Source organism: Podarcis filfolensis (assembly GCF_964270895.1).
Source record: "Podarcis filfolensis genome assembly, chromosome: Z".
NCBI classification, from domain to species: domain Eukaryota; kingdom Metazoa; phylum Chordata; class Lepidosauria; order Squamata; family Lacertidae; genus Podarcis; species Podarcis filfolensis.
In genome coordinates this window covers 38,272,098-38,298,913 of record NC_139617.1, presented here as the reverse complement: position 1 = coordinate 38,298,913, position 26,816 = coordinate 38,272,098, and the positions used below count along the sequence as shown (strand labels likewise).

The 26,816-nt window shown below is 45.3% G+C and overlaps 1 protein-coding gene and 1 long non-coding RNA gene across 17 annotated transcripts in view; one reads left to right on the top strand and one right to left on the bottom strand.

Annotated features, from left to right (window-relative positions):
- Positions 1-14,972, top strand: part of MAPKAP1 (MAPK associated protein 1) — a 180,867-nt gene extending 165,895 nt beyond the window's left edge. For 8 of the 16 annotated variants that reach the window (XR_014543994.1, XR_014543995.1, XR_014543998.1 and 5 more), the window contains 3 exons: positions 1,198-1,323; positions 8,354-8,451; positions 14,257-14,972. Coding sequence is in view for 8 of the 16 variants with exons in the window: in XM_083597007.1 (XP_083453133.1) it covers positions 1,198-1,323; positions 8,354-8,451; positions 14,257-14,382 (350 nt within the window). In the remaining 8 variants the exon portion in view is untranslated. Of the gene's footprint in view, positions 1-1,197; positions 1,324-6,792; positions 6,968-8,353; positions 8,452-14,256 lie in introns of all 16 variants that reach the window. The other 8 variants (XR_014543996.1, XR_014543997.1, XR_014543999.1 and 5 more) reach the window with 4 other exon arrangements.
- LOC310754811 lies at positions 14,680-25,834 on the bottom strand. Its single transcript, XR_014544045.1, has 2 exons — positions 25,696-25,834; positions 14,680-15,097 (listed from the first exon to the last, which is right to left on the bottom strand). It is a non-coding gene; the product is annotated as an uncharacterized lncRNA (long non-coding RNA).
- Between the last annotated feature and the right edge of the window lie 982 nt (positions 25,835-26,816).

The window sequence follows — 26,816 nt, the reverse complement described above, 5'->3', positions numbered from 1 at the left end:
GCAACCTGAAGCGTTCACAACCCGAGGTATAACTGTATATTTATTGCTCTGCCCATTTTTGGCTCTAGCCCTGCTTGCCATGTGGCCCCCAGAGGGGAATGTGGCCCTCAGGCTGAAAAGGTTTCCCTGTCCCAGCTTTGCAGTGACTTCAGCAACTATCTCAAGTAATATGCGGCATGCGCAGGTTGGAGATTCCTAATCTAACTGTATCTCCCAGCCCACGGAAAGTTTTTATCCCATTTTGGAAAGCAAAGTTCCTGGCTGTGGAATATAGTTCTCTCTCTTACTACAAAAGGTTGTGTGTGCGTGCATGCGTACACACACACACACACACACACACACCAGTAAGATGCATCTTCCATGATGGATTGAAACCCCTGCCTCCTGTTACTCTCCCCGCCATAAGCATTATTGACATCTCTGACTCTGTAATGGCCCCCGAAAAGGGCTGACTCTTTAAAAAGCTAAAATAAGAATTTGAAATAAAGTTCCGCGTTCTGCTTCTGTCAGCTGTGAAATACCAGAGCGGAAGAGACGAGATAAATCACCAGATTTAAAAGCGAGAGAGGCCAGCAGTGAGAGGCCTTGCAGGGGCTCTGTGCTAAACAGTAAGCCTGTAATGCAAAGGGTCAGCAACTGCCAGCCCTCTGAGCCAAATCAGGCCCGTGGATCGCTGCTGCCACCCCACCACCCCTTCCTCCTTGACCTCTGCAGCACTCGAAACTGCCCTACTGGCAAAACTAGTTTGCATCTCTTTAAATAAAAGGAGGGAATGCCAGAGCCTGTGAAGCGGATGTGAGCCTTGTCGTTCAGCCCAAAATGTGGTCTTCCCAGGCCTGTTGCTGCTGTTCCTTGGTAAGCACTGTGTCTCTCAAACCCTGTATTTTTGTGCCACCTCTTCCTCCTGGGAGGTGAGTCTTAATTATTCCCACCACACAGATGGAGAGCCAGACTGCCTTCCGCGGGGAGCCCTAGGGTTCTTCAGAAGCTCCTCGGGAGTTTCTTGACAGGAGGGTCAAGAATGATAGACAGGCGTTCCTTCAGCGACAGCTTGGCTGATATTTCCCCCTGTAACACGCAAGGGAGTGCGGCGCAGCGGGTTCCTGCAGCACCCCTCACAGTCCATGGGCTGAACTTAACAGGCATGATGCTAAATATGGCCCTTGGTGGTGGTTGCTTTGTCATCCTTAATAACAGCCGCAATGGGTGATGCTTCCTCACTGCGGTTTCCACCCAGAACGAACGAAAGGAAGAGGGAAGAAAGGAAGGATGGAGGAGGCACAACAAGCAACGTGTTTTGCATCACATCTAGTTTGACCCTGAGTATGTACTATTAGTGTTTGTTTGTTCGTTTGTTTGTTTTGTTTTGTTTTGTTTCGTTTGTTTTGTTGTTTGTTTGTTTGTTCCAGCCTCCACCAAATGGGTTCCCTCCATCTGTTTAAAACTACAACTTTTATTAGCTGTAGTCCATATAATTTGGGGATGGGAGGTGGCATCCGAATGGTAACGGCTATAGGAAGAGCCTGTTAGCAGGCCAGTGGCCCATCTAGTCCAGCATCCTGCTCTCACAGTGGCCAACCAGATGCCCTAATAGGAAGCCCTCAAGCAGACCTGAGCACAACAGCAGCTCCCCCCTCCTGTGGTTTCCAGCCACCTATTCAGAAGCATTACTGCCTTAGACAGTGCAGGGAGACGGTGGACAAAGTATGGATGTAGACCTAGGTTGCAGGTGCCTTCCCTTCACTCTGCATCCTCTGGTGGATCTGGCACCCAATTGTCCCCTTCCCCGTGAAACCTTCCAAGGTTGGGGAAAATGTCATTTGAGCTCTCTTTTCACTTTGGAGGTGGGGAGGCAGTTCTAAATGAGCCAAAGAGAACAGACCAGGCATTAGGGAGGGAGGATATTTGTCAGTCACAGCTTCTCTCCCTTTCTCATTTTATTTTTCCAATCAGTTTCCCGTGTTTCTGCATCAGCTTGTGAATTTTGTCTGGATGAAAAGGTTTTCATGGAAAAATTGTTAGCATTTCAGTACATGTATCTATATACAATTTTGCAGATTAGATTTCATTTTGCATTTTGGTATGCCATTTTTCCTAATGTAATTCCCCCCCCCCTATGTTATTTACACTAATATACACATTTTACACCCAATTTGTTTATTTGTTTGTTTATTGGATTTTATGGGCATTTAAATTAATATTTTAGTTTGTTCTCTGTGAGCTGCCTAGATGCTTTCTGTCAAGTAAACAGTACAATGGTACCTCGGGTTACAGATGCTTCAGGTTACAGGCTCCACTAACCCAGAAATAGTACCTCGGGTTAAGAACTTTGCTTCAGGATGAGAACAGAAATCGTGCTCCAGTGGAGCGGTAGCATCAGGAGGCCCCATTAGCTAAAGTGGTGCTTCAGGTTAAGAACAGTTTCAGGTTAAGAACGAACCTCCAGAATGAAGTTCTTAACCCGAGGTACCACTGTATATAAATTATCTTAGATGAAAAAGAAAAAACTATGCACTGTCTGGGGTTGGAGAAACCACATAGCAAAATTTGAAGAAGTGCAGGTTTCAAGGGATAGCAGCATTTCAGTTTTTAGATTGTTTTGGGAAGTGCCAGTTAGGAACATAGGAAGCTGCTTTATATGGAGTCAGACCATTGGCCCATCTAGCTCAGTGTTCTCTACACTGATTGGCAGGTGCTTTCCAAGGTTTGGGGCGTACCTGGAGATGTCATTGGGTATTGAACCTGGGGTCTTCTGCATGCAAAATGGATGCTCTACCACTGAGCTACAGCCCTCCCTTAAGACATAGGAACACAGAAAGCAGCCTTGTATGGAGTCGGAACACAGGTCCATCTAGCTCATCATTGAGTACCGTGACTGGCTATCCAGGGCTTCAGGCAGATGTCTCTCTCAGACCTACCTTGAATGCCATTGGAGATTCAGCCTGAGACCTTCCCCAAGCAAAACAGATGCTCTACCACTGAGCTGTGACTTCTTACCTGGGTATATATGGGGTACATAGGAAAAGAAACTGCCTTATAACAAGCCAGACTGAGGGTCCATCTAATAATAATAATAATAATAATAATAATAAATTTTATTTATATCCCGCCCTCCCCAGCCGAAGCCGGGCTCAGGGCGGCTAACAACAATAAAATAGTACAACATTCTAAAATCATTCATTATAAAATTAATTCAAATCAAGTTGATGGCAACCATTGGGCTAGAGATTCTGTGAAGATTGCCAAAGGAGGGAGTCAGGCTGTGCCCTGGCCAAAGGCCTGGTGGAACAGCTCTGTCTTGCAGGCCCTGCGGAAAGATGTCAAGTCCCGCAGCGCCCTAGTCTCTTGTGACAGAGTGTTCCACCAGGTCGGAGCCACAGCCGTAAAAGCCCTGGCTCTGGTTGAGGCCAGCCTAACCTCTCTGTGGCCTGGGACCTTCAAGATGTTTTTATTTGAAGACCGTAAGTTCCTCTGTGGGACATACCAGGAGAGGCGGTCCCGTAGGTACGAGGATTCTAGGCCGTATAGGGCTTTAAAGCTCAGTACTGTCTGCATGCTGAATGGGGGGGGGGGGAGGCCGAGGTGTAGAATGGGGAGCGCCAGGTGGCCATGGCCCCGGGAGCATATTTCCAAGAGGGCGCACGACAGGCTCCCTCATCAAGGCAAGGCCTTCAGGGCTGGGGTGGCAGCTCGGAGCTGCCCTTGCGCCCATCTGGGTCCCTGGGCTCCCTTGACCTCTGTTCCTGAGCACAAAGGCCACGAAGGGCAGCTTCCCCCTCCCATGCACTTTTGGGCCAAGGGAGCCAGGCAGGAGCTTCACTGGAGCACCCTCAGCAGAGGGCCCTTCTCCAGCCTGCCTCTGTTCCTCTTGTCCCTCCTCAGTGCATGGCGGCAGCACCCTTCCCCTTCTATTCTCTGAGGTCCAGAACTATATTTGTCCCCCAGGGCTGAGGTTCCTCATCTTATTCCCAGAAGGCAGGGAGCATTGGGAAAAGGGCCTCTGGATCTGATCTCACTTGGTGAGCAGGTTTGTGTGTGAGAGGATAGGTGACTGTACCTCTTAGACCTCTTGCTTTTGGAAGGTCTTGGTCTCTTGCCCTTAGTGCATTTTGCCCACACCAGTAGCAAGCAACAGTGCCAAATACTGGTTTTCTTGCAACAAGGAGCAACAGAAATAACCACACACCTATAGACTCCCAGTTTAGAAATATCTGCCTCTTCTCATGCAATGTGATTGCTCTTTTGCTTCTGTGATTTAAAGTTTGGTTTTGGATCGTCCACCAGGTGTGTTTTTTTCCAGTGGAGAATTCATAATTCCTGATTAGCATGCAATAACAGTGTTTAATTAACGTGTTGTGATGAAATACGAAGGTCTCCAGTTTGCTGGCCATATATCAGTTTATTTGGGGAGATCTGGAGAATTAAGCTACAGTAAAAAAGGTTTCAAATCCGATCCCCTCCGGGAAAAGTGGATAAATCTCCATTAAAATGATGCTGTTATTTTTGTAGATCCGAGTTAAAGTTGGACCTTCGGACTGAACACATTAAAATGAAAATGGAGAGAACAACCTCTAATACATTAAATCTTAATTGCCAATGCATGAATTTTCATATGAATGAAGGGCACCAAGTACCCTGTGTAGGGCCTGACTGTGGAACATCTGTGTAAGGTGTATCCAGAGCAGCCATGTAGGGAACAGAGCAAAGTATACTTAGAGATTACCCAACAACAGAGATGGAGAGCCTTTTCCATGGTAGCTTGGTGGTAGAGCATCTGCTTTGCACACAGAAGGCCCCAAATACAATCCTTGGCATTCCCTTGTAGAGCTGGGAGAGACTTCTGCCTGAATCCCTGAAGAGCCATTGACAGTGCATGTAGACCATGGATAGGCAACCTAAGGCCCAGGGGCCGGATGCGGCCCAATTGCTTTCTCAATCTGGCCCACGGACGGTCCGGGAATCAGCATATTTTTACATGAGTAGAATGTGTCCATTTATTTAAAATGCATCTCTGAGTTATTTGTAGGGCATAGGAATTTGTTCATATTTTTTTCCAAAATATAGTCCAGCCCATCACATGGTCTGAGGGACGGTGGACCGGCCCATGGCTGAAAAAGGTTGCTGACAATGTAGACAATACTGAGCTAGATGGACCAACAGTCTGTGCAAGGCAGCTTCTTGTGTAATCGGTGCCCACCAAAATAGCAGAGCATAAGCTTTTCACTGCACACTCCACTCACTGCACACTCCCATCTGCCACTGCTTGAGGAGTCCACCAGCTATCAGGCACAGTGTTTCCAAACTTAAAATAATCACATTTTGAGAGTTTAATATTACTGCTGGCATACCCCTTAATGTTTGGGGTAGCTTTAGTAATACTATTTTATCCACACGTCCAGCATCTCCCAGACATATCCAGGATTCATCTGTCAAAAACAGCGTCCAAAAATTTCCGGAAATCAGTAAAAAAATGTCCAGTAAAAGTGGCAACCCATGTTGGAAGTGTTGATTCTTTGGCGAATTTCCTTTAAAAATTAGCTCAGAAACTTCAACAACCTTACAGAAGAAAGCTCAACAACTTTTGTGTCTGGATTTTCACTTTTTGAAATATGGCAACCCTAATTTTATTTATGAATAGATAGGTAGATAGCTGTATGCATCACACACACACACACACACACACACACATATATTCTCCATGTACCCCTTTAAACCCTTTTGTATATCTCCATGGGTATGTGTACCACTTTGGGAAACACTGTCTGAGAATATTAAAGCAAACTTCCTTTCCCTAGAAACTCCCTAGAGTCTGATCCTCAGCATATTCATTTGGATCTTCTTTTTGGTGGGAGTTCATAGCCAAACTTAAGCTAGCACAGAACACATCTAGCTTTATTTCATGCAGTATTATATTTGAACTAGATATTGCTGAGTTTTATTACAATGTTTTTGTAGTCCACTTGGGAGTGAGGTGGACGGTGTTAGAAACTGAAGTAAAACCTAGATTAATAACTTAGCATCCTACTAGCACCAACATAAAACAACATGTAAAATAACACAGTACAACTGTGATTGGGTTTCCTGGGTGGGGAGGGCAGGCTGAGCGCTCTGTAGAGCGACTCCCCTAAAGACGTGAGCTAAGCTGATAGCAGAGGTTCCTGGTTCATAGATTGGGTATCTTAGCCCCGATGACAGACCAGCTGCTGCTGCAGGGGGTGGGGCACTGCTTGTGCCAGAATCACCGAAGCCACTCCCCCCCCCCCACAATTTTTGGAAGGCAAAGTCATAAGATTAGCCACCTGAGGTGCTTAATCAAGGAAGAATCATTCAGCTGCTTCTCAATGGCTAACACGGATGGGACTTGTAGTCCAACTCCTCTGGAGGGCCTGGGCATAGCCGGGGGAGCAGGGAGAGGCTGCTGCCCCCCCCAATCAATAAAAATACATAGCTAACTGTGGTTCTCCCCCCAAAAAAAAAACCCAGTGGCCTACCCCCCTCCCAACATAAGTCCCCCTCCCAACATAAGTCCTGGCTGCACCCATCTTGGAGCTCATCTGGTCAGGGAAGGCTGTTCTCAGGGCATGATGCAGCCAGAGTAATAATACACTTTGAAGTTTCATTTCCTCAAAGGGGCATGGCTAAAGGAGGAAGGGGAGGGGATAGGGTGCCCTCCATGATTCCCTCTTCCTTTTCAAACAGCATTGCATTCAGAGCACTTTACTGATTGAGATCTGGGGTTGGGGGGAGTAAATATGTTACAGAAGCCGTATTTTTCCTTGTTAAATATTAAAGGTACCCCTGACCATTAGCTCCAGTCGCGGACGACTCTGGGGTTGCGGCGCTCATCTCGCTTTACTGGCTGAGGGAGCCGACGTACAGCTTCCGGGTCATGTGGCCAGCATGACTAAGCCGCTTCTGGCGAACCAGAGCAGCGCACAGAAACGCCGTTTACCTTCCCGCCGGAGCGGTACCTATTTATCTACTTGCACTTTGACGTGCTTTCAAACTGCTAGGTTGGCAGGAGCAGGGACCGAACAACGGGAGCACACCCCGTTGCAGGGATTCGAACTGCTGACCTTCTGATCGGCAAGTTGCTTTATTGAACCTTTATACATCCTTTTAAACCCACAAGCAGGACCTGAGCTTAGCAGCACCTGCTCCATCTGCAGTTTCCAGCAACTGATATTCATAAGCAATATCACCTCCAAGCCTCATAGCTAGTAGCCTTTGATGGCAGCTGAGCTTATATATTGAGGTGCTGCTTTTGTTTTGTTGCACCTTCAATCATTCCTTAGTAAATCAACCTTTTGTTTTTATTTTACTTTTAAGTCCCCCACCTCTCCTCCACAGGCAATGGCAATTATACATTGGGAACAATTTGCAATATCCTTTTTCTCCCTAACTAGGGTGCTTAAGCAGGAATCCAGTCCAGGGACCGGCTGGCACCCAACTAGCCATGTGGCAGATATTTGCATTTTTCCCTCCGGAGGGGAAGCTACGGGGGGGGGGGGGAGAGAAGAGGGGGAGGGAGTGAACTTTCCTTGATAGGAGTTCAGCCTCTCTGGTGAGCCACCCCTCGCCTTAAATTGAAATGACATGGGAAGGCTGTCAGGCTCCCTCCTGCCGTCTGTTCTGCCGATGGTATGCTAAGATCGCCATCTGTGTGCTCTTCCCTCTCCACTTCCTGTCATGCCCACGAGCTTTTGCTGAAAGTTTTCAGAACAATCATTCCCAAACTGTCTGCTGCTGGGGAGCACGCAAAGTGTGCCTCAGGAGAGAAGGGCCAGTTTTCTCGAGAGAAGAAAATGAATTAAATAGCGAAAGGCTCCCAATCCAATCCAAAGAAGATTACCCACAGAAGAGTCTGGTTCCTGAGTCACTGCCTGAGTCCCAAGCCTCGCCTCCTTCCAGTCAGCCTCCACCAGGTGTCAGAAACACGTAAGGTGCAGTGGGATCATTTGGTCATGCTCAGCAGAATTCTATGCCTTGCAAAGGAGGCTCCCTGCTGCCTCTCTGTGCAGCTTTTCTTGACTTGCCTTCTTCGACCCAAGAACACAAGGATTCAGACAGAGATACAGTGGGAAGTCTCCTCAGAAGGTAGCTAGTTCTTATTCTTCTGAGCAGTTCAGGGCACAAGCCAGCCAAAATGATGCCCTTTTAAATTTCTTCCATTTCAGTGATGAGTGAAACACCTTTCTCATTGTGTCCCCAATTTTAATTCAAGGGAGGTAGCGATGGGGAATAGGTTAAACACTTATTCTGTTTTATTTATTCCAGAATGGGCTTTTGTGAACACTGCATTTTGTCATGTCAATCCTTTCTCTTTTCTTTCTCCCTCTAATTCCTTTAACAGGCCATGCAATATTTAAACTCGCATATCTAAGCAATCATGACTACAAACATCTCTACTTTGAGTCTGATGCTGCTACTGTCAACGAGATTGTGCTGAAGGTATGTGGCTTCCAAAGAATTAGTTGTTGGGTCAGGGGTCCATTTTCTGGGAGGTTCTAGTTTGCTATGACCCAGGTGAATAAATACTTGCAAGAAGCATCCTCAACAAACGGGCAAGCATCTGGTTCTCAGTACCACACTTACACACAACCTTCCTTTTCTTGCTTCTGAGAATCCAAGCATTGCTCTCACTTTTGCTGGGTTAAAAGCTGGAAATGTGCTTGTTTCATAAGCAAAGCAATAGGAAGGTCAAAGACTCACTTTGTTGCCAAGGGCCATGGTTTTGCACTCAGGCTGTGTAGTCATGGAGTACTCGTAGTCTAGCACTGGGGAGTTTCAGCCATCATGTGCCACAAGCCAAGGGCAGGCCTACTATGGAAATATGCTTACTGAAGTTCCAGCACACACAAGCAAGTCAAGGTACAGGCTACAAGGGAAAGCATAAATATACCCAGAGGGTTTAGCCAGCTTGATTTGAAGAATGCATTCTCTCTTTCTTTCTTTCTCTCTCTCTCTCTCTCTCTCTCTCTCTCTCTCTCTCTCTCTCTCTCGTTCTCTGACCTTAAATACCAATCATTTTGAGGCCAAGAACTTGCAAAACTCCTTTACTGAAACCTGGTTCCTGTAAGAGCCTGTCCCCGCATGCAAAAGCCTCTGAAAGGCTGTAGCATCTAGCTGCAGAAAGCATCGTCCAGCCCCCTCTTGCCCTACACTACAAGCTGCTGTCAGAGTCTGAATGGTTTGTCAGCAGCTTTTTCCTTTCCCCAAAATCAAGGTAAGGATAAGGCTGCAAACCGGCACCCTAGTAGTCCAGTGTGCTTGTTGTAGTTGTTGGCACTGATAGCTACTGCAAGTACCTGGGAACTTCATTAGGTATGGATAGGCTATTGGTTAAACTACATCTGGTTCTTTCAAAAGAAAATGTGGGGGAAGGGGTGAGCAGCTGGCACACTTGGACCAGAAACAGGTGGCCCCTGCTACCTGACAAGTTGGCAAAGGACCAATATTTATCTGATGCACTCTGCTGAGTATTCAGACTTTATGTCACAGGGTCAGGCATGATCTTGACCTTGGAGGAAGCAGCCAAAAGTGGATTCAGCATGGACCTGGTGCCTGATCCTCCCATTTCATTGGAAACAAGTTTCCCCTCCTTCCTCCGCTATCACATGCTTTTAGCTTCAGCCAAGCTCCCAAACACCCACGACCCAAGCAGACGTCCTCCTTGCATACGGGTGGCCTTGGCTAAGCGACGGCCCTTTTGAAGGATTTAACAAATGGGAGTGTTCTTTGAGCATAGTGTGGAATATTTAAGCATGCATCCCACTGCACTCGTGCTTGGGCTTTATTGCCGCTGTTCGTCTTACTCAAAAGATTTCAGGAGTGTTCCATTAAAAGCATGAGTCTGCTCTTGACATCTGAAAAACATTTGAGTACCGGTTTTCTGATTCTAGCTCCTGGATTGTGGGGGTGGGGTGCAATCAAGTGAGTGAGTTTCATTCCTCCCTTTACAAAGACCCTTTCGCAGGTCTCCAATCCCTGGCACCGTCTTTTCCATTCAGGCTGATTGTTTGTTTGTTTGTTTGTTTGTTTGTTTGTTTGTTTGTTTTGAAGGGAAATCTTTCTCCCTTTTTTATTGCTACGGTTTACTTTCATTTCTTTAATTTAAGGAAATACAGCTTGCCTGCACACCCTGGCTGATTTACTTTCTGAAACGAAGGCACTTAATGCTGTTGGAAGGTTAAACGGAACTTGCTGCCATCTATTATTTTTATGGCAATTTAAAATTTTCTAGTGATAAGCTTTATGTGCCATTTCCAGTCCTTAACATTTTTTCCCTCCCATGTAAAGCTTATGGCAGTGTTCAGTAACTGACGTATGCTAAGGAATCTTGGTTCTCGCCCACTACCCAAGCAAAAAGAAAGGGCTCGGTGCAAACTCCCATCACCAGGCACCCACTCTCCCTCCTTTATCGTTGCCTTCACCATTCACATTTTTACAGCATCCCTAGGAGAGTTTTTGGCATTGCTTTTTTTGGAACTCTAAAAATATTGGTAGGTTTGGAGGAAGAGAGGTAGGAGATGATGGAGGGTGTAAGGCTATCAATGGTTACTAGCTGTTCCCGCTCCACCGGTGGAGGCAGTATGATTCTGAATATCAGTTGCTAGGAATCGCAAGTGGGGAGAGCACTTCTGCAATCAAGTTCTGCTTGCAAGTTTCCCATAAGGACACCTGGTTAACTACTCTGCGAATAGGTTGCTGGACTAGATGGGTCTTTAGCCTGACCCAACTAAACCCTTTAACTACTGTTGTCCTTCCTTGGTTTTTGCGTATTTTAAAAAAGGAGTTAAGATCAATGGCCCCTGCTTCTTGTACTCCCACAATAGCATTGGCAACTACATGCAACCATAACTGGGCATGGATTTGATAACCCCAGTTTTTGTGTGAAGGTGGAGGAATGATCTTGGTCCTCAAGGCTGCCAGGCTGTCCTCAGAATTTATTTTCTTATTGTTGTTATTGCTGTTGTTTATTGAATTTTTCTACAGCCCGTCATCCAAGGAACACAGGGAGGTTTACCATATAAAAACACAAAAATGCATCACATAGTTACAAGCAGAAACAATACCCGCCCCACCCACATAGTTCAAAAGGCCATAAATTATTTAATTAGCCAAAGGCCTGGGAAAAGAGAAATGTTTTTACCTAGCACCTGAATATATGTAATGAAGGTGCCTGGTGAGCTTCCCTGGGGAGAGCATTCCACAAACAGGGAGCCACTGCAGAAAAGGCCCGTTCTTGTGTTGCCACCCTCCAGGCCTCTTGCAGAAGAAGCACATGAAGAAGGGCCTCAGATGATGATCTGGGTCAGTTCATATGGGGAGAGGCAGTCCTTGAGGTATTGTGACCATGAGCTATTTAAGGCTTTATTGGTCAAAACCAGGACTTTGAATTGGGACCAGAAACTAAATTGGCATCCAGTGCAGACGGGCCAGGGTCAATGTGATATATGCTCAAGCCGACTCGCTCCAGTGAACAACTGGCCATTGAATTCTTCAGCATCTGAAATTTCCAAACCATCTTCAGAGGCAGCCCCATGTATAACATGTTGCAGTAATCTAACAGAAGCACACTAATTAGGAAGTAATTAGGAGCACAGGAAGTTGCCCTACCTAAGAGTCAGGCCATTTCCTATGCAGCTTAGAACTGTCTACCCTAACTGACAGCAGCTCTCTGGGGCTTCAGACAGGGATCTCCTGGTCTTCCTTGGAGATGCTTGAACCTAGGACCTTCTGCATGCAAAGCAGATGTTCTGCCACTGAGCTACACCCCTTCCCCCAAGGACTTCTTGAGCCTTGCCTACTTCCAGTCATCCTTCCTTAAGAGGTATGGGTAATTTGGCCATTTCTCTATGGAGTCAGGCATGATTAAGTTGTTCATACATTCCCATTGCTAAGGCACAGTAGAACTGACTGCCCTAGGTAGAAGCTGCCGGTTGTCTCTCTGTCTGAGTCACTGCTCTGAGCTTGTCTCCTTCCAGTGCACACCCAAGGGATTGACTTACACAGCAACACAGCAGAGCAGATTCTTCTGAGAACGATTCAACTTTATACCTAATTGTTTATCACTTTCTCTCCCCCCCTCCCCTTTTCTAATCCAGAGGGGGGAAATGAACTTTGTCAGTAAGATGGTTGGGGCACAGAGATAGCATTGAGTTTAATGGTATAATTGTAAGAGTCTCAAACTGGGACCCAGGAGACACAGGTTCAAATCCTCACTCAGCCATGAAGCTTGCTGAGTCACCTTGGGCCAATTGGGCTTTCTCTCGTCTTGGTCACCTCAGGGTTGCTATAAGGAGAGGAGGAAGAGCCATACAGTGGTACCTCGGGTTACATATGCTTCAGGTTACATACGCTTCAGGTTACAGACTCCGCTAACCCAGAAATAGTGCCTCAGGTTAAGAACTTTGCTTCAGGATAAGAACAGAAATTGGGCTCCGGTGGCGCGGCGGCAGCAGGAGGCCCCATTAGCTAAAGTGGTGCTTCAGGTTAAGAACAGTTTCAGGTTAAGAACGGACCTCCGGAACAAATTAAGTACTTAACCCGAGGTACCACTGTACATACTGCACCATGCTTCATGGCAAAATGGTGAAATAAAATGTGAAATATACTAAATTAAAATCAAATGAAATTACTTTCTGGTTGGCAGGCAACTCATCCAAGTGAGCTAAGTCACATGCAACATACACAAAGTGCAACCTGGGTCGTGGTGATGATTTTGTTTGGGGTTGGTTGGTTCATGAATTCGCTGATTAATCCATTTATTTCTGTAGAGGAAGGGATGGAGCTTGGCTCGTACTTCTCCAGTTAGATCCTTTGCATGATCAAGAAATAAAAGACCTGAGACTCCACTTACCACGAAACCTCCATACATACATATACATGGGCATATAGATATATATCTATTTAGATATATTCTTCCAATCCACCCCTAGCCCCCACAGCTTCATCTGCAACAGAAGAGAAACACCCTGCGGTGCATAAAATTGGGTGAGATTTCATGCCACAGCATATTAACCAGCTAATGGCGGAGCAAAGGGCGTTTTTATCTTTTGATTTTTGCATTAACCTTCCATTAAAATTATCTATGTGATTATCGCCCAAGCACTGGGAGATAATAAATTTTAAGGAAGAGCTGGCTTGCTAAATATCATTTAAAAATGCCTCCATCAAGTAACATGTGCCAAAACATCCTAGGCACATAAAAAACAACCAAGACCACAAACTTCGTAAGGAAAGAAGTGGCCTGGTAGAATAAAGTGGCCTTTATTGCAGACTATTTAATGGCTCATGCTCAGTACAGCAGCACCTTGCTGAGGAATGTGTCCAAGTCAGTTCTACTCAGACGGGACCCATTGAAATAAATGCACCTAAATTAGCTATGCCAGCCAATTTCAGTGAGTATTCTGATTAGGACTTACACTGGATGCAAACCTGAGTAACAGTGTTTATCAGTCAAAGAGTGATCAGTGCCAGTTTTCTGGATAGAAACATAGGTAGCTGCCTTATACCAAGTCAGGCCCTTGGTCCATCTAGCTCACTCTTGTCTACACTGACTGGCAGGGGTTCTCTGGGATTTTGGGCACTCTCTACCTGTGGATTCCAGGAATTGAACCTGGGACTTTCGCATGCAAAGCAAATGCTCTACCACTGAGCTCTGTGCCCTTTCCCCTAAGGATGTTAACATTAGGGAAAGAAGCCTGTAAACAAGAATTGTCTCTCTAAGATGGCCCTGTAGGGGACAGAATGCTATAATCGGCTAGGCTTCTGGTTTTGGATTGAGATGGGGTGGTGGGAGAAGGGCACTGAACAGCCTTCAACAGCCTGCTGCCCTCCAGCTGTTTTTGACTACAACTCTTACTAGCCCCAGCCAATACTCGGCTTCTGTTTTTTTGTGGGATGAGCAAATGTCAAAAGTCACTTCTTGGAAGGATGGATACCTTCCCAGGGGTAAGTGGGTGATGTTTTTTAAGAGCTGAAATGTGTGTTAAGACTCTGCTACTTGAAACAGCTCTCAGTCAGGGTTGGCATTTTCTTATAGCAAGCCACAAGCATGCAAAAAACCATGGGAGGCCGAGATTAAATTATTTTTTTTTAAATCCCTTCTAGGATAATCCTGCCTACTGTGAAGCAAGCCCTGTTTGAAATCAGTGGGGCTTGTTTTCCAAGTAAGCCTGCTCAGGAGCAGGACTTTCTCATGCTGCTGCCTTAAAAGTAAACAGCTCTTCCTCTGTGTTTTTCCCCCAATAGGTGAACTATATCCTGGAATCCCGTGCCAGTACAACACGAGCAGATTACTTGGCTCAAAAGCAAAGAAAACTGAGTCGAAGGACCAGCTTCAGCTTCCAAAAGGAAAAGAAATCAGGGCAGCAGTGAAGTCTAGACTTGTCTGGAGTCCAGCTGCCCTGCTTGGGAATAAGTAGGAAACGCTCCCTCTGGGACAAGAGGGACTCATGAATTCTGGTGGCTAGTGGCCAGCCAGCATAGTAATTATTTTACAGGTATTATTATTTTACAGGTCGACATGACATATTTTACACAGCCGCTTTTGGCAATGGGCTTTGCCCTTTCATAGGAAAAGAAAAAAGAGCCATATCAGCCCCAAAGAGGACATAGTTGGGCTTTCAATGTCTCCCGCTGGGGCCAATAGAGGCCTCTATAGGCTTGACTTCCTGTTTGTTTGTTTGTTTGTTTGTTTGTCTGTTTGTCTGTTTGTCTGTTTGTTTTTGTAGAAATCTCCAAGGTACAGTTGCAAGGAAAGTGCCATAGGATCGCAAAAAAATAAAGTCCAGAGGTGAAAACCGAATGGCCCTTGTTTGTAGCCTACACACACACACAGGAGCGCACAGCTCACAGACAAACCCACAAAGACAAACGTATCGCTGCTGACATGATCAAATTTCCTAAAAACCAACAAACAGGACAAATGTATCCATTTTTGTTACTAATAAACAAATTGTACTCTTTTTCAATGTCTTAATTTTAGTGATTGGTTCTTTCAGTGGTGTGGTCAAAGATGGGAAAGTCGGCTGGTCTTGTTATCCCAAATTCGTTGTCTTCTGCTGTGAACCATGTACTGTTTTTCTTTACTCTGAAACATACACACATACATGTCTCAAATCATCCATTGCTCTGGACTTTTCATGACAACAGAGGAGAAATTCAGTTGTTGCATGCATTTTTATTTATTTTGTAAAAGCCTGCCTAATTGGCATTTTCTCAAACTAATACATGAACCTAAAACACTACTATCCTTTGAAAATCAGATGCAGCTCTCCAACCAACCAGTGTGTACAGAAATGCATGTATGAGAGGAAGGTGTGTGTTAAAAATAGGGGAAAATAGCATACAGAAATGCATTGTATTAAGTGAAACTACTCCCAAAAAATGTGTATATTAGACAAAGCTGCATACAGAAATTATTGGCAGAAATTTGCACTAAAATGTGGACGAATGTCCGTCCAGATTTTAGTAAGAAAATTGCAAATCGCTTGCAGAAATGTGGAGAACTAACTGAATTTAAGATTGGAAAAATGAAAAATGGAGAGAGCCAAAATAGGTTGGTCAATTCGTCCTTAGAGCAGGGCCAGGGATGTGGTCAGCAGGGAGGGAGGGGTGTAGGATAAAGCACGTATCTCTGATGGGCCAGATTCAGAGAATCATAGAATCATAGAGTTGGAAGAGACCACAAGGGCCATCGAGTCCAGCCCCCTGCCAAGCAGGAAACACCATCAGAGCACTCCTGACATATGGTTGTCAAGCCATATGTAAGAACATAAGAAGAGTTTGCTGGACTAGAAGAGTGGCCCATCTAGTCCAGCATCACATTCTCACAGTGGCCAACCAGATGTTCCAGTGGGGAGGCAGCAAGCAGGATTAGACGACTCCTGTCTCCTCTTCTGTGGTTTACAGCAGCTTCTTTTCAGATGCATTGCTGCCTTGGGACGTAGAGGCAGAACACAGCCATCACAGCTAATAGGCATTACAAGCCCACTCCTCTCTTAATTTGTGTAACTTTTAAAAAAAGTTATCTAGGTTGTTGGCCATCACTGCCTCCTGTGGGAGCGAGTTCCATAGTTAAACTATGCACTGGATTAGACTCTTTGTCCTTCAAGAGATAGGGAGAGCTTTTTTGTAGCACTTCAGATCACTTCCACTGCACCCCTGCATCTATCAGGTGTATAGACTGTCTCAGGGGGGAAGCCTGTTGTCCTTTCTGGATCTTACCTGCAACAGAATGAGCTGATGAGAGTGCTGAAGCTAGCTCAGTTAGCAAAAGGTGGTGATAGAACCTGTTTGTTGCAGGTGCCCAAATGCCATTTTGCAGGGAGTTTTGTGGGGTGGGGGAAAGTATTAAAAAGAGAAATCTCTCCACCTACAATCTGAAGTGGTTTGGCCCATTCTACCACCTCATTCCACGCCTGTCCTCCTACAGGTTTTCACTGATCCTCCATGCAACAGCCCTATAAGGTAGTTCTGGTTTATTAACATGAAAACATTGCAATGAAGGAGCTGAGGCTGAGAGGCTATTTGTGACCTACTAAGTTCATGGCTCAAGCCAAGTAATAAGGTATGATTTCATTTGTGGATCTCCCAACTCACACCTAACCAGCTCTGCTAGGAATGGCAAGTATGACACTGCAATCCCATTTCCCGATTGCTAGAAATCCAACTCATCCCTCTTCTGGCTTCTGAGACTTTCCCATTTATTTATGGTATGCTCAGCAGACTGGCAGTTCAGGTTTAGAGGGAGAATTCCAAGCTGCATGTGCAGGCACCAAAGTTCTGCTTCATGGTGAATAAGTTGGCACTGTGGTGACTTCTCATGGGATTTTTGACTACCTTTAACTAACCTGCTGCTTTAAAGGCTGGTAGACAACCAACTGAGCTGTCATGGCATAACCCAGGACAGCCCTATAGAGGTTGTAGCTCCACTGCAGTGGGAACCCATCTAATCCCTGGGAAGCCATTTATTTCTTTCCAGAGGCACCAAATTACAAGGCAGGCTGTTTCTTGGTTGTGAACTGGATTTGGCCTTTGGGCCACCCACTTCCTGGTATATTGTGTGGCAGGAACTCCTTTCCCTGCCATGCACCTTCTTGGGAGGCCTGGAGAGAGTTCAGAGCACTTTCTCCCCAAGGAGTGAGATGCCCAGGCTCTCGAGCCCACCCTCTGGGAGAAACCAGAAGGAAGGAACCTCATTAAGGCAATGCTTGGGTGCAGCCCAGCCAAGATTAATGGGGGCAGTTATTCACAGAGACATGTCTGTAATGGAACCATGAATTTCCAGAGGAATCTGCCTCCCAGAGTTGTTGCTACATTTCAGGAGAGAGCTTCGGCTGAAATTAATGCTGCTTAAATCATCAGCTCGAGTGCCAAATGGCCTTCTTCATGGCCTCTGCCGCAACTGGGAGCCAGGCAAAAGGTTTTTACGATGCACCAAAAGAGGAGGAGGAGGGACTCTCTGGAGGGAGGCTATAAAGCAGTGGCGCTCAAAACTTCCTGCCATTAGAGATCCCTTCTGCACCCCCATACACACATATACATCGGCTTTGTTTGCTAAGAATCCTTAATGCCTCTGCTATGGAACCTTTGCCCCTCCTCCTTGGCTCACTGCAGAAGATTCTGGGAATCTCCACTGGAGCACGTTCAGTTCAACAATGCATTCGGGGCCAGGAACACTGGGACTTGCCAATGGTCGCTGTGGACTGAGGCAGCATCCAAAAATGTATGGCACACCCACATGTCATCACGTGCCAGGGGAAGATAAAGATTTCAAGCAGGAGACTTGCCTCTCACCCAAATGCACTACAATGTCAAGAGTTGAAAGGTGACGGCTAGACTTCGATCTAGCATTAAAAAAGGAACAGAATGATTGCTTTCTTTTCCAACTTCCTAGACCGTATAGCCACAGACAGATCTGAAGATGTGAGCAGTGTCTGGGGGGAAATCCAAAAAAGCCCCAGCTGGAAGGACAAAGTGGTATAATCCCTTCAGCTACCTCAGGGCTCTACCACCTCAGTCTGATGCATATATAGGCCACCCTTTAGAATTAGCACAGAGACTGCTCTTCCCAGACTGGCTCCTCCTTTGGAGATGGGCAGAGAGTCAGTTGCCTGCAGATCGGGCGAGTGAATGGTTAAAGCAGGTCTCCTTGTCACGTTTTATTCTTGCTGCACACCTCTTGCTTTAAATGTAAAAATCTCAACAGGGTGATGTTGGCTATAAAAAGCCCTAAGCATGATTTGTGAACTCTCCCAGCCTTGGTAATCTCATCAGAGTAATGGGATTATATTTCAAATCGCCCTGGCCTGTTCATTACACATTTAAACTCCTTTTGACAGAGGAAAAGTTAAATAAAATGTGTGCGTCAACCGTGGTTGACTCTCCTGGCTCTCTCTCTTGATTAGGCAAACAGACGCTCAGCTCCAGAATGAAAAAATAATGCCCTCGTTTATTCACTTTTTCTGACAAGTCACAATAGATTTTTTTTAACAGCAAATGAGGAGGGCCTCTCTCAGGTGTGCCGAGGGGAGAGGGGCCCAAGAGCATCACCCCAACAAAGTTAATGTCTCCTCCAGAAAGGTGTTTAGGAACAACCAGCATGAGTGATCACATCTGGGGAAGGTGTGGCTGATTCCACCTCTGGCTACTGCCAGCATTTCTCCAAGCAGCTTGGCAAGGAATTAAGAATTATTCCACCCCTGGTTTGCCCATTGTTGCTTTATTTAGCTGCCAGTACTGAATTGCACTGGTCTCTTGCCATTTTGTCAAAATAGATGTATGTCTAACCAAAGTTAGAGCCCTTTAGGATCAGGACAAAAGCCCTATCAAGTCCAGCACCTCCTTCTCCAAATGACTATAGAAAGCCCAAAGGTAAGGCTGAGAAGGCAATAGCTCTTTCCTACTGTTATTCCTCAGCAACTGGCATTCTGAGATACCCTGGGTCCTGACCTGAACCTAGAAACTCCATTAACTGTCATGGCTAACAGCTGTTGGTAAGTTCACTCCATGGGTGTGCCTAACTCCTTTTTCATAAGGTCTTAAAAAGAGCTGCACTTGATCAGATCCAAGAGAGACTCAGTCTAACATTCTCTTTTCCATTGTGGCCAACCAGATACTTCTGGGAAGCTGACAAGCAGGACATGAGCACAGCAGCCTTTCTTCAATTGTTCATCCTCAGCATATAGAACTCAGAGGTAGGTTGCCTTTGCACATGGAGGTTCTCTTTAGCTATCATGTTTCATAACCCATCAGCTCAGCAAACCAGATTTTCCCAAACATATCCAGAATACTGCAGTCAGCCGCAGTGTCTGGGCAGAAATCGGGAAAATGTCTGGGAAAATCAGGACCTATGGCAACCCTAGATTAATCTAATTCCCCCTTTAAGCTATTTGACCACATATTGGGGCAGCAGAAGTATAAGTGAAGTAGGAGCCTCATATCTGGCATTGGTTGGGAATTGTAAGTAAGAAGAAAAACTCAGTGCTGTTTTTTAGTCAGTGGTTAAAATCATTGCAGCTTTCAAAGGTTCAGTCTGCCATCTTGATTCAAAAAACCCTCTGACTGTAGCCAAACATAGATGAAATATTACTCTTAGATCTCAGGAACCATTATGCTGAATTGGGTTACGATATCTTAAGAGGCGTCCGAATGCATAGTGAACGAAGCTTTCCAAAATATGTAGTAGTTCATGCAAATATGAACAAACCTTTCCTTTTACTTGTCCTGATAGTTTTGTTGACACTGTGGAAGAAGAATAAAATTATAAAGGAATTAACGAATTAAATAAAATTGAAATGTGTATGAGAAGGGCTGAGGAAGTGAAGGTTGAAATGTGAAGGTTTTGTTTGCAAGAGAACCTTGAGATAAGGACAGAAGGACATGTGAGCAGGACCAGCTGCTATAACTGTTAAGGACAAAGGGAGGAGGGAAATATAAGAAGTTGGTATGCCTTACCCCAATGGAAGCTAGTAGAAGGAAGTATTGCCAAATATGGACACAACTGCCCTTTGCTTCCCTTTGCACAGGAATGCTTATGCTCTTTTTCATATTTAGTGTGCTGCCCCCCAACTACTTGCTGGTTTAGGCTATGTCGCACCAGTCTTGCAATGCCTAAATAAATGTCCTGTTTTGCTGACAATTGGTGTCTGCCTTCAGTGGGCTGTTCCGGGCAGCTGGAACCCCAAAGCAATTACTCTATTCCAAACTTAAAAATGGAAAGCGTAATACTGGTGCTCAACAAAAGAGTTTAAAGACAGTCTCAAGGCAAATCTAAAATAAGTCATATAAACACCAACAACTGGGAAACACTGGCCTGCGAGCGCTCCAGTTGGAGACCAGCCTTTACCAAAGGTGTCATGGGCTTTGAAGACACTCAAACTCAAGACGCAAGGGAGAAACGTGCTAGGAGGAAGGCACGCTTGGCAAATCCACACCGTGATCAGCTCCCACCCGGAAACCAATGTCCCCACTGTGGAAGGAAGTGTGGATCCAGAACTGGCCTCCACAGTCACTTATGGACTCATTGTTCAAACCGTGTTTATGGAAGACACTCTTACTCGGCTACAAGTGATCGCCAAAGAAGAAGAAGAAGATTTCCCCAACAGTATCATGGCAGAGGGTGGGAAGAAAGGTCTCTCTATCTGTTTTCTGTATGCCATACATAGTGGGTTTTTAAAACAATTTTTATTGGTTTTCTAAACAAATACAATAACAATAACCATTGAACATCCAGCAGTACATCTAATAGTGTTTGTTCTGCCCATTGACTTCAGACATAAATTCACACATTCAGAGTTCAAACCTATTACTTGACCTCTCCGCTGTGAAGATGGAGCAGGTGGTATAATAAGGACTTGATTTTGGTCATTAACATAGTTAAAGAAAGGGGTCCCTGTTCCTTGGAAGGTGTCTCTATTCGCTATGCCTTTAATTGCTCTCCTGTGTCTGGTGAGATGCTCAGACATTGCTATATCCCAGGTATTATTTTCCTGTTTGTTCAGGAGTATTTCAGTCTGGTTCTTCCATACATAGTTTAATCAAATCATAGAACTGTAGAGTTGGAAGGGACCCCAAGGGTCATCTAGTCCAGCACCCTGCACACCTCTGAGGGTGGTCCTTAGTCTGGCAATGAGAGGACTATTCTGCAGCACCTCTTCTCTCCTCAGTAAGGCCCAGCTGGCTCCAACATTGTCATCATTAGAGCATCAGACTTTTTGCGCAGCACAAACAATTGGATATTATATTCTGGCTGTGTTTTTAATGCATTTGTGTATTTTTCTTCCTGTATTTTATGCTTCTTCTAAATCATTTCAGGACTTTTTGTTGTGGGGAGCAAAGCCTTTCCTGGTGCACCACACCTAACACCTCCTACAAAATAGGGTTTGTCCCTGGGGCAGACTGAAGGGTTCAAGCCGGGCTTGCCTTGCGGATACTTCTTCAGCATGGCCTGAGCCACAATGGACATTGTCAGCTATTAGATGCCATTGCTTTGCCCAAGAGGGTGGACACAGAAGGGGGAAGCTGAGGACCACAGAAAAAGAAATGAGCAGTCACTTAAAGCAGGAATCGCCAACATGGTGCCCTCAATATGTTATTGGACTCAAACTCTCATCAGCCGCATCCAGCATGACCACTGGCCACAGATGTTGGGGGTTGCAGTCCCAAACAGCATTTGAGCTACTCACTTCTTAAAGATTATATTCAGACTGTGAACGTCTGAGAGAAGAGTATTCCCTGCTGAGAATCTCCGAATCTTGGAGAATTAGGGACAGGCAGTTTATTGTTTTTCCAATCTTTAACTCCTGCACATTTCCACATCAGTCTCATTCATATTCCTCATGAATATGCGTCTCAGTGCAAATTTATCCTCATTTACACATTTTTGAATATAATCCTGGCTAAGATATATATTCTTGCAAAACAATTTATCCCTAATACAATGTAGTGTTCTGTATTATTTTCACTAACACATGCCTTTATCTGCACACTTTGCCCAAGTATGTGCATTTCCGTACACATTACTTGGCTGGAGAACTGTGCTTCAGTTTGCAAATTGTTTCAGAATGTGTGAATTAGGTAGGTCTGTCTTTAAACGCCAGCTGAATCAGATGCCTCCCCCCATCCCTAAGGGGGAATTAACTCTCATTTTCTAATCTGAGGATCTGTTTTAATGCAGGTCTGGGCAGCGGCCCTTGTACACATGGTGAACATAGGAAAAAGAATACAGTGCTATGGACACCTTTCCCCAGGGGGTGATTGTCAGGGAACAATAAACACAGGTGGTCTTCTGGACACAGAAAGCACCTTTCTGTTGCGAGCATCGTGGGGGGGGGCTGCCCATGGCTGCTGTTCTGGTAACGAGAGGTAGCAGTTCACTTGGCGTCTGTGACCACCAGAATGGCACCTTTCAGACAAGACAAGGTAGCAAGGCCTCCACCCCCAAGGAGCTGCATATGGCTTTTCTGTTCTGCTGTGGCAGCGGTTGCAACCAGTTCCAAAGCCAGCTTAATTAGCAGGTCCCCTGTGACAAGTTCCAGCGGTGCAAGCGGAAATCTGTCTGCTCCGAATTTTGCTAATTACCTGAGTAGGTTGTAATTCTAGCTACACACACACACTCCTCATCTCTCTCTACACACCCCACCCCGAGACAGGAGGGCAGCTGGAATTTCAACGTAGCACAGCAAAAGCCTTCCCTGCTACCTTGCAAAAGCACCTGCCAAGCCTCTTGAGTAGGTGAGGGGTGCTCTGCGTCACAATAGCTGAGCTGGTCACCCCAAACGGGATGAGGAACCAACCATCCTTTTGCAGGCAGTTTTTGCTTTTTCCCTTCCTTTCTCCCCACCTCTCAGTCTTTCCCACTTCCTAGAGAGATTCGGCAAATTTGATTGCAATGCTCAGCAGATTCTCAGCAAATGCCCTTTGCAGACGTTTGTCCATTGAGGTGTCAGCATTGTAATGTCTGAAAACTCCTCTCGGGAGTTGGGGATGGGGAATCCCAGGAAAATGAGGCCTAGAGTCACACAAGCTGTTCAGCTCGCAGTCAGTGTATCATTCATGCTGGTGTTCTGAACAGAGGGCCAGTGTAGTGTTTGGCTGCATAGTGTAAAAAGCTGTAGATTTTTTAGGAGTTGGTGAGCCCAAATTAAATACAATTTTCCACAAAAAAGTCTTGAATTCTTGAATTAACCTGGGCACGGTGATCCAGTGCTCTGGTTAGCACCTGGCTGGATTATTGCCTTGTGTTAAACATGGGGCTGCCTTTGAAGATGGTTCAGGTGCTTTTTCCAATCATAAATACAGACAACAGCTGTTTTGCACAGGGGTTGCATTCCTGTGCATCCCCCCATGCATTGCAGGAGAATGTGTAGGCCTGCCCACCCTTTTCCCCCCACCCTCTTCCAACCAGTTCCAGGGTCAGTGTGATATGTGTGTGTACAGTTGTGCAACAAATAGTCATGCCTTAAACAGTCGCAACCTGTACAGCTCTCCACATTTCCACATTGGTTTGTTGCATTTAAAAAAAAAAGTGCTCATGAAAATTCATCAGGCTTTTAGTGAACATTGGACACTACATCATCATCATCATCATCATCATTATTATTATTATTGAAATATACTCAGAGTCGCATTATTATTATTATTATTATTATTATTATTATTATTGAAATATACTTAGAGTCACAAAGTGATTTCATGCTCTTTATTCAGCTCATAGTGGTGAGGAGGAATGAATGAATGTCCCCTCAAAGTATCTGCTTTATATACATTATTTACACAATGGGCTGCACATGATTGGCTAATTCCAGAATTCTACTGTAAGCCAATCAGGTTGTGGATTCACTTTTATCTGGAGCATGATTGGGTGGTTCCTGCCAACCAATCATACTGCTGCATTGTTCTAGGACCAATCAGACTGCTGCATTCTGAATCCTATTGTTCTAGGACCAATCAGACTGCTGCCTTTTGGATCCTATTGTTCTAGGACCAATCAGACTGCTGCAGTTTGGATCCTATTCAACTCAGTACATAACAATTATTATTATTATTATTATTATTATTATTATTATTATTATTATTATTATTTGTATACTGACCTATACCCAAACCAGTCCATTGGTGCAGCTAGCTCAGTATTGTCTATTCTGACTGGCAGCAGCTCTCCAGGCCCTGGTGAAGCCGGGGATTGAACTTGGGACCTTCTGCATGCAAAGCAGGTGCTCTACTTCTGAGCTACATCCCCTCCACAAATTTCAGTGCATCTCAGTGCATAGGCTTCACTCTTGTGTATGTATTATTGTACACATTACTTGGCTGCAGAACTACATTGCAAAATTCAGAGAAGCGCAAAAGGATTTCTGTGTATCAGTTCGGCAACATTGCTTTGGAGAATGTGAATGAGGTGGGTGCCCCTTCAAATGTGAATTGAATTCATCTCCCTTCCCTCCTTCTAAGTTGATGTGTAGAAGACTACACAGTTGGAGGTCCACTGGTCCCCTGCAGTCCATGACCTGTTTTTCCCCCCTCTGTCCTGGAATGATTAATAAATGCCAGGGCTACAGGATGTTTGGGGTCCTTTCTGTGCCGTGTCGTTCGGCCCAAACCTGTGCTGCTTCCACAGAGAGGAATTGGGGGGGGGCCTCCATTAGGAAGCTGAAATGCCAGATAATTAGAAATACCCGAGCAAACTCCGTTATTGTCAAGAGGCTGCAGTCGTATACAGTAATGAAGCAATTATTAATGAGTGGCGGCAAGGTTGTCATTAATTTCAGCTTTTAAGGATCACAGACGAAGGCACGTTAAATGCTAAAATGCAGGCAGAGTGATGCAGTGATTTATAAACGGACCAGCAGCTGCAACTGAGCGAGGGTGCGCCCACTGCCATGTGGGGACCGCAGGAACATGCTGCTACTGGCATGGTGGGGAGAACTTAATGATCACTGGTTAGTTGCTAAAGGTGATGGGGTGTTGGGGAAGGGCCATAACTCAGTGGCAGAGCATCTGCTTTGCATGAAGAAGACCCCCAATTCAATTCCCAGCATCTCCTAATCAGAACCATGAGGACTGGAGTCTTGTTATTTTTAGATGAAGGAATTCAGCAGTAGAACATCTGCTTTGCATGCAGAAGGTCTCAGGTTCAACCCTCAACATCTCCTGTTCAGAACCATGGGGAATTGAGTCTTACTTTGTTTTTAGATGAAAGACAATAATTCAATGGTAGGAGGGGTGCCAACTTGGATACATTATTGGGGGGGCAGGTAAGCCCCGCCCACATAATTGATCACATGACACAGCACACAAACATAATTTGAATGGCAATACCCATCAACTTCGGGGAGGCAGCCCCCTCAAATAGTTTATTGGTTGAACCAAAGGGACCTCGGCCCCTAGGAGCTGGATCTTAAGAGGGATCTTTGCATGCAAGTCCCAGGCTCAGTCCCAAACAGCATCTCCAAGTAGGGCTGAGAGAGACACCATGACTGAAATCCTAGAGATTTGCTGCCAGTGTTGGCATTACTTAACTAGATAGATAGTGGTCTGACTCACTATGAGGGAGCTGTGTTCTTGTGTTCCAGATGGCCACAGGTTGACTTTGGATAGAATGTATAAAAAGGACATTAAGGATCAACTCCATAATTCTGCTTCTCTAAAGTCCAGTAGGAATTCATGAAGATTACTTACACTCACCTCATCCCCTCCATCCACCCTTAAAGGTATACTCAGTCTGCATATGAGGATTCATCATCACTTCTCTATATAAGAGGTGGGGAACTTATGACCCTCCAGATGTTACTGGACTCCAGCTCCCGTCAGCAGAGCCTCTTGGAGATCCAGAGAGACATGGGTCACTTCCATCTTTTGTGGTCCCTTGTGGAGGGTAGGACCCAAACTAATGGCTTCAAGGAACAAGAAAGTAGATTCTGACTAAACAATGGGAAGAACTTTCTGATGGTAAGAGCTGTTTGACAGTAGAACAGACTTCCTCATTTTTAACCTTCTATTGGAAGCCGCCCAGAATGGCTGGGGAAACCAGCCAGATGGGCGGGGTAGAAATAATAAATTATAATAATAATAATAATTATTATTATTATTATTATTATTATTATTCAGGAGAAGGTAGATTCTATTCCACTGGAGGTGCTTAAGCAGAGGTTGGGTGACCATCTGTCATGGATGCTTTAGTTGAGATTCCTGCACTATAGTGGGTTGGACTAGATTCCGAGGTTCCTTCCAACTCTACAATTCTATCATTCTGGGCTTCTATTCCTGATTTGTTTGGGGGGGGGTATACCTTATACCCAATCAAACCCTGACTCCATCTGGCTCCATAATGTCTGCACTGACTAGCAGCATCATTCCAGGGTTTCAGAGAGTGGATTCTCCTGGTCCCAAGTGGAGATGCACATACAGTGATGGTGTTGCTGTCTAACAGCAAGAGGCAGTATTCCTCAATATCAGGAAAAATAGACCACATCACACTTACTCTCATTTCACAGAAACCGCTTAGAAGGTGCCTGCACATTTTGTTCCATAACTTTCTTTCTAGGAGGGCTAGAGATTGACTTCCTTTTTCAAAAGAAAGCTGGGGGACCCTTCCAAGGGGCAATAATGAAAGATTTATAGATGCCAGGCTGGGAGCCCCTGCCATGCTGCATTTGCCTCCCGAAGGTGCCCCAGAACTCTTTGTTCTTTTTTTACTGCTGCTAAGAATGCTGGCCTAGGTGGACAAAACAGCCTGACCTTCTGCAAGGAAGCTTCCAGTGTTCCTGTTCTATTTTTTGCAAGCTGTTCTCCCCTGCTTCTGTTCT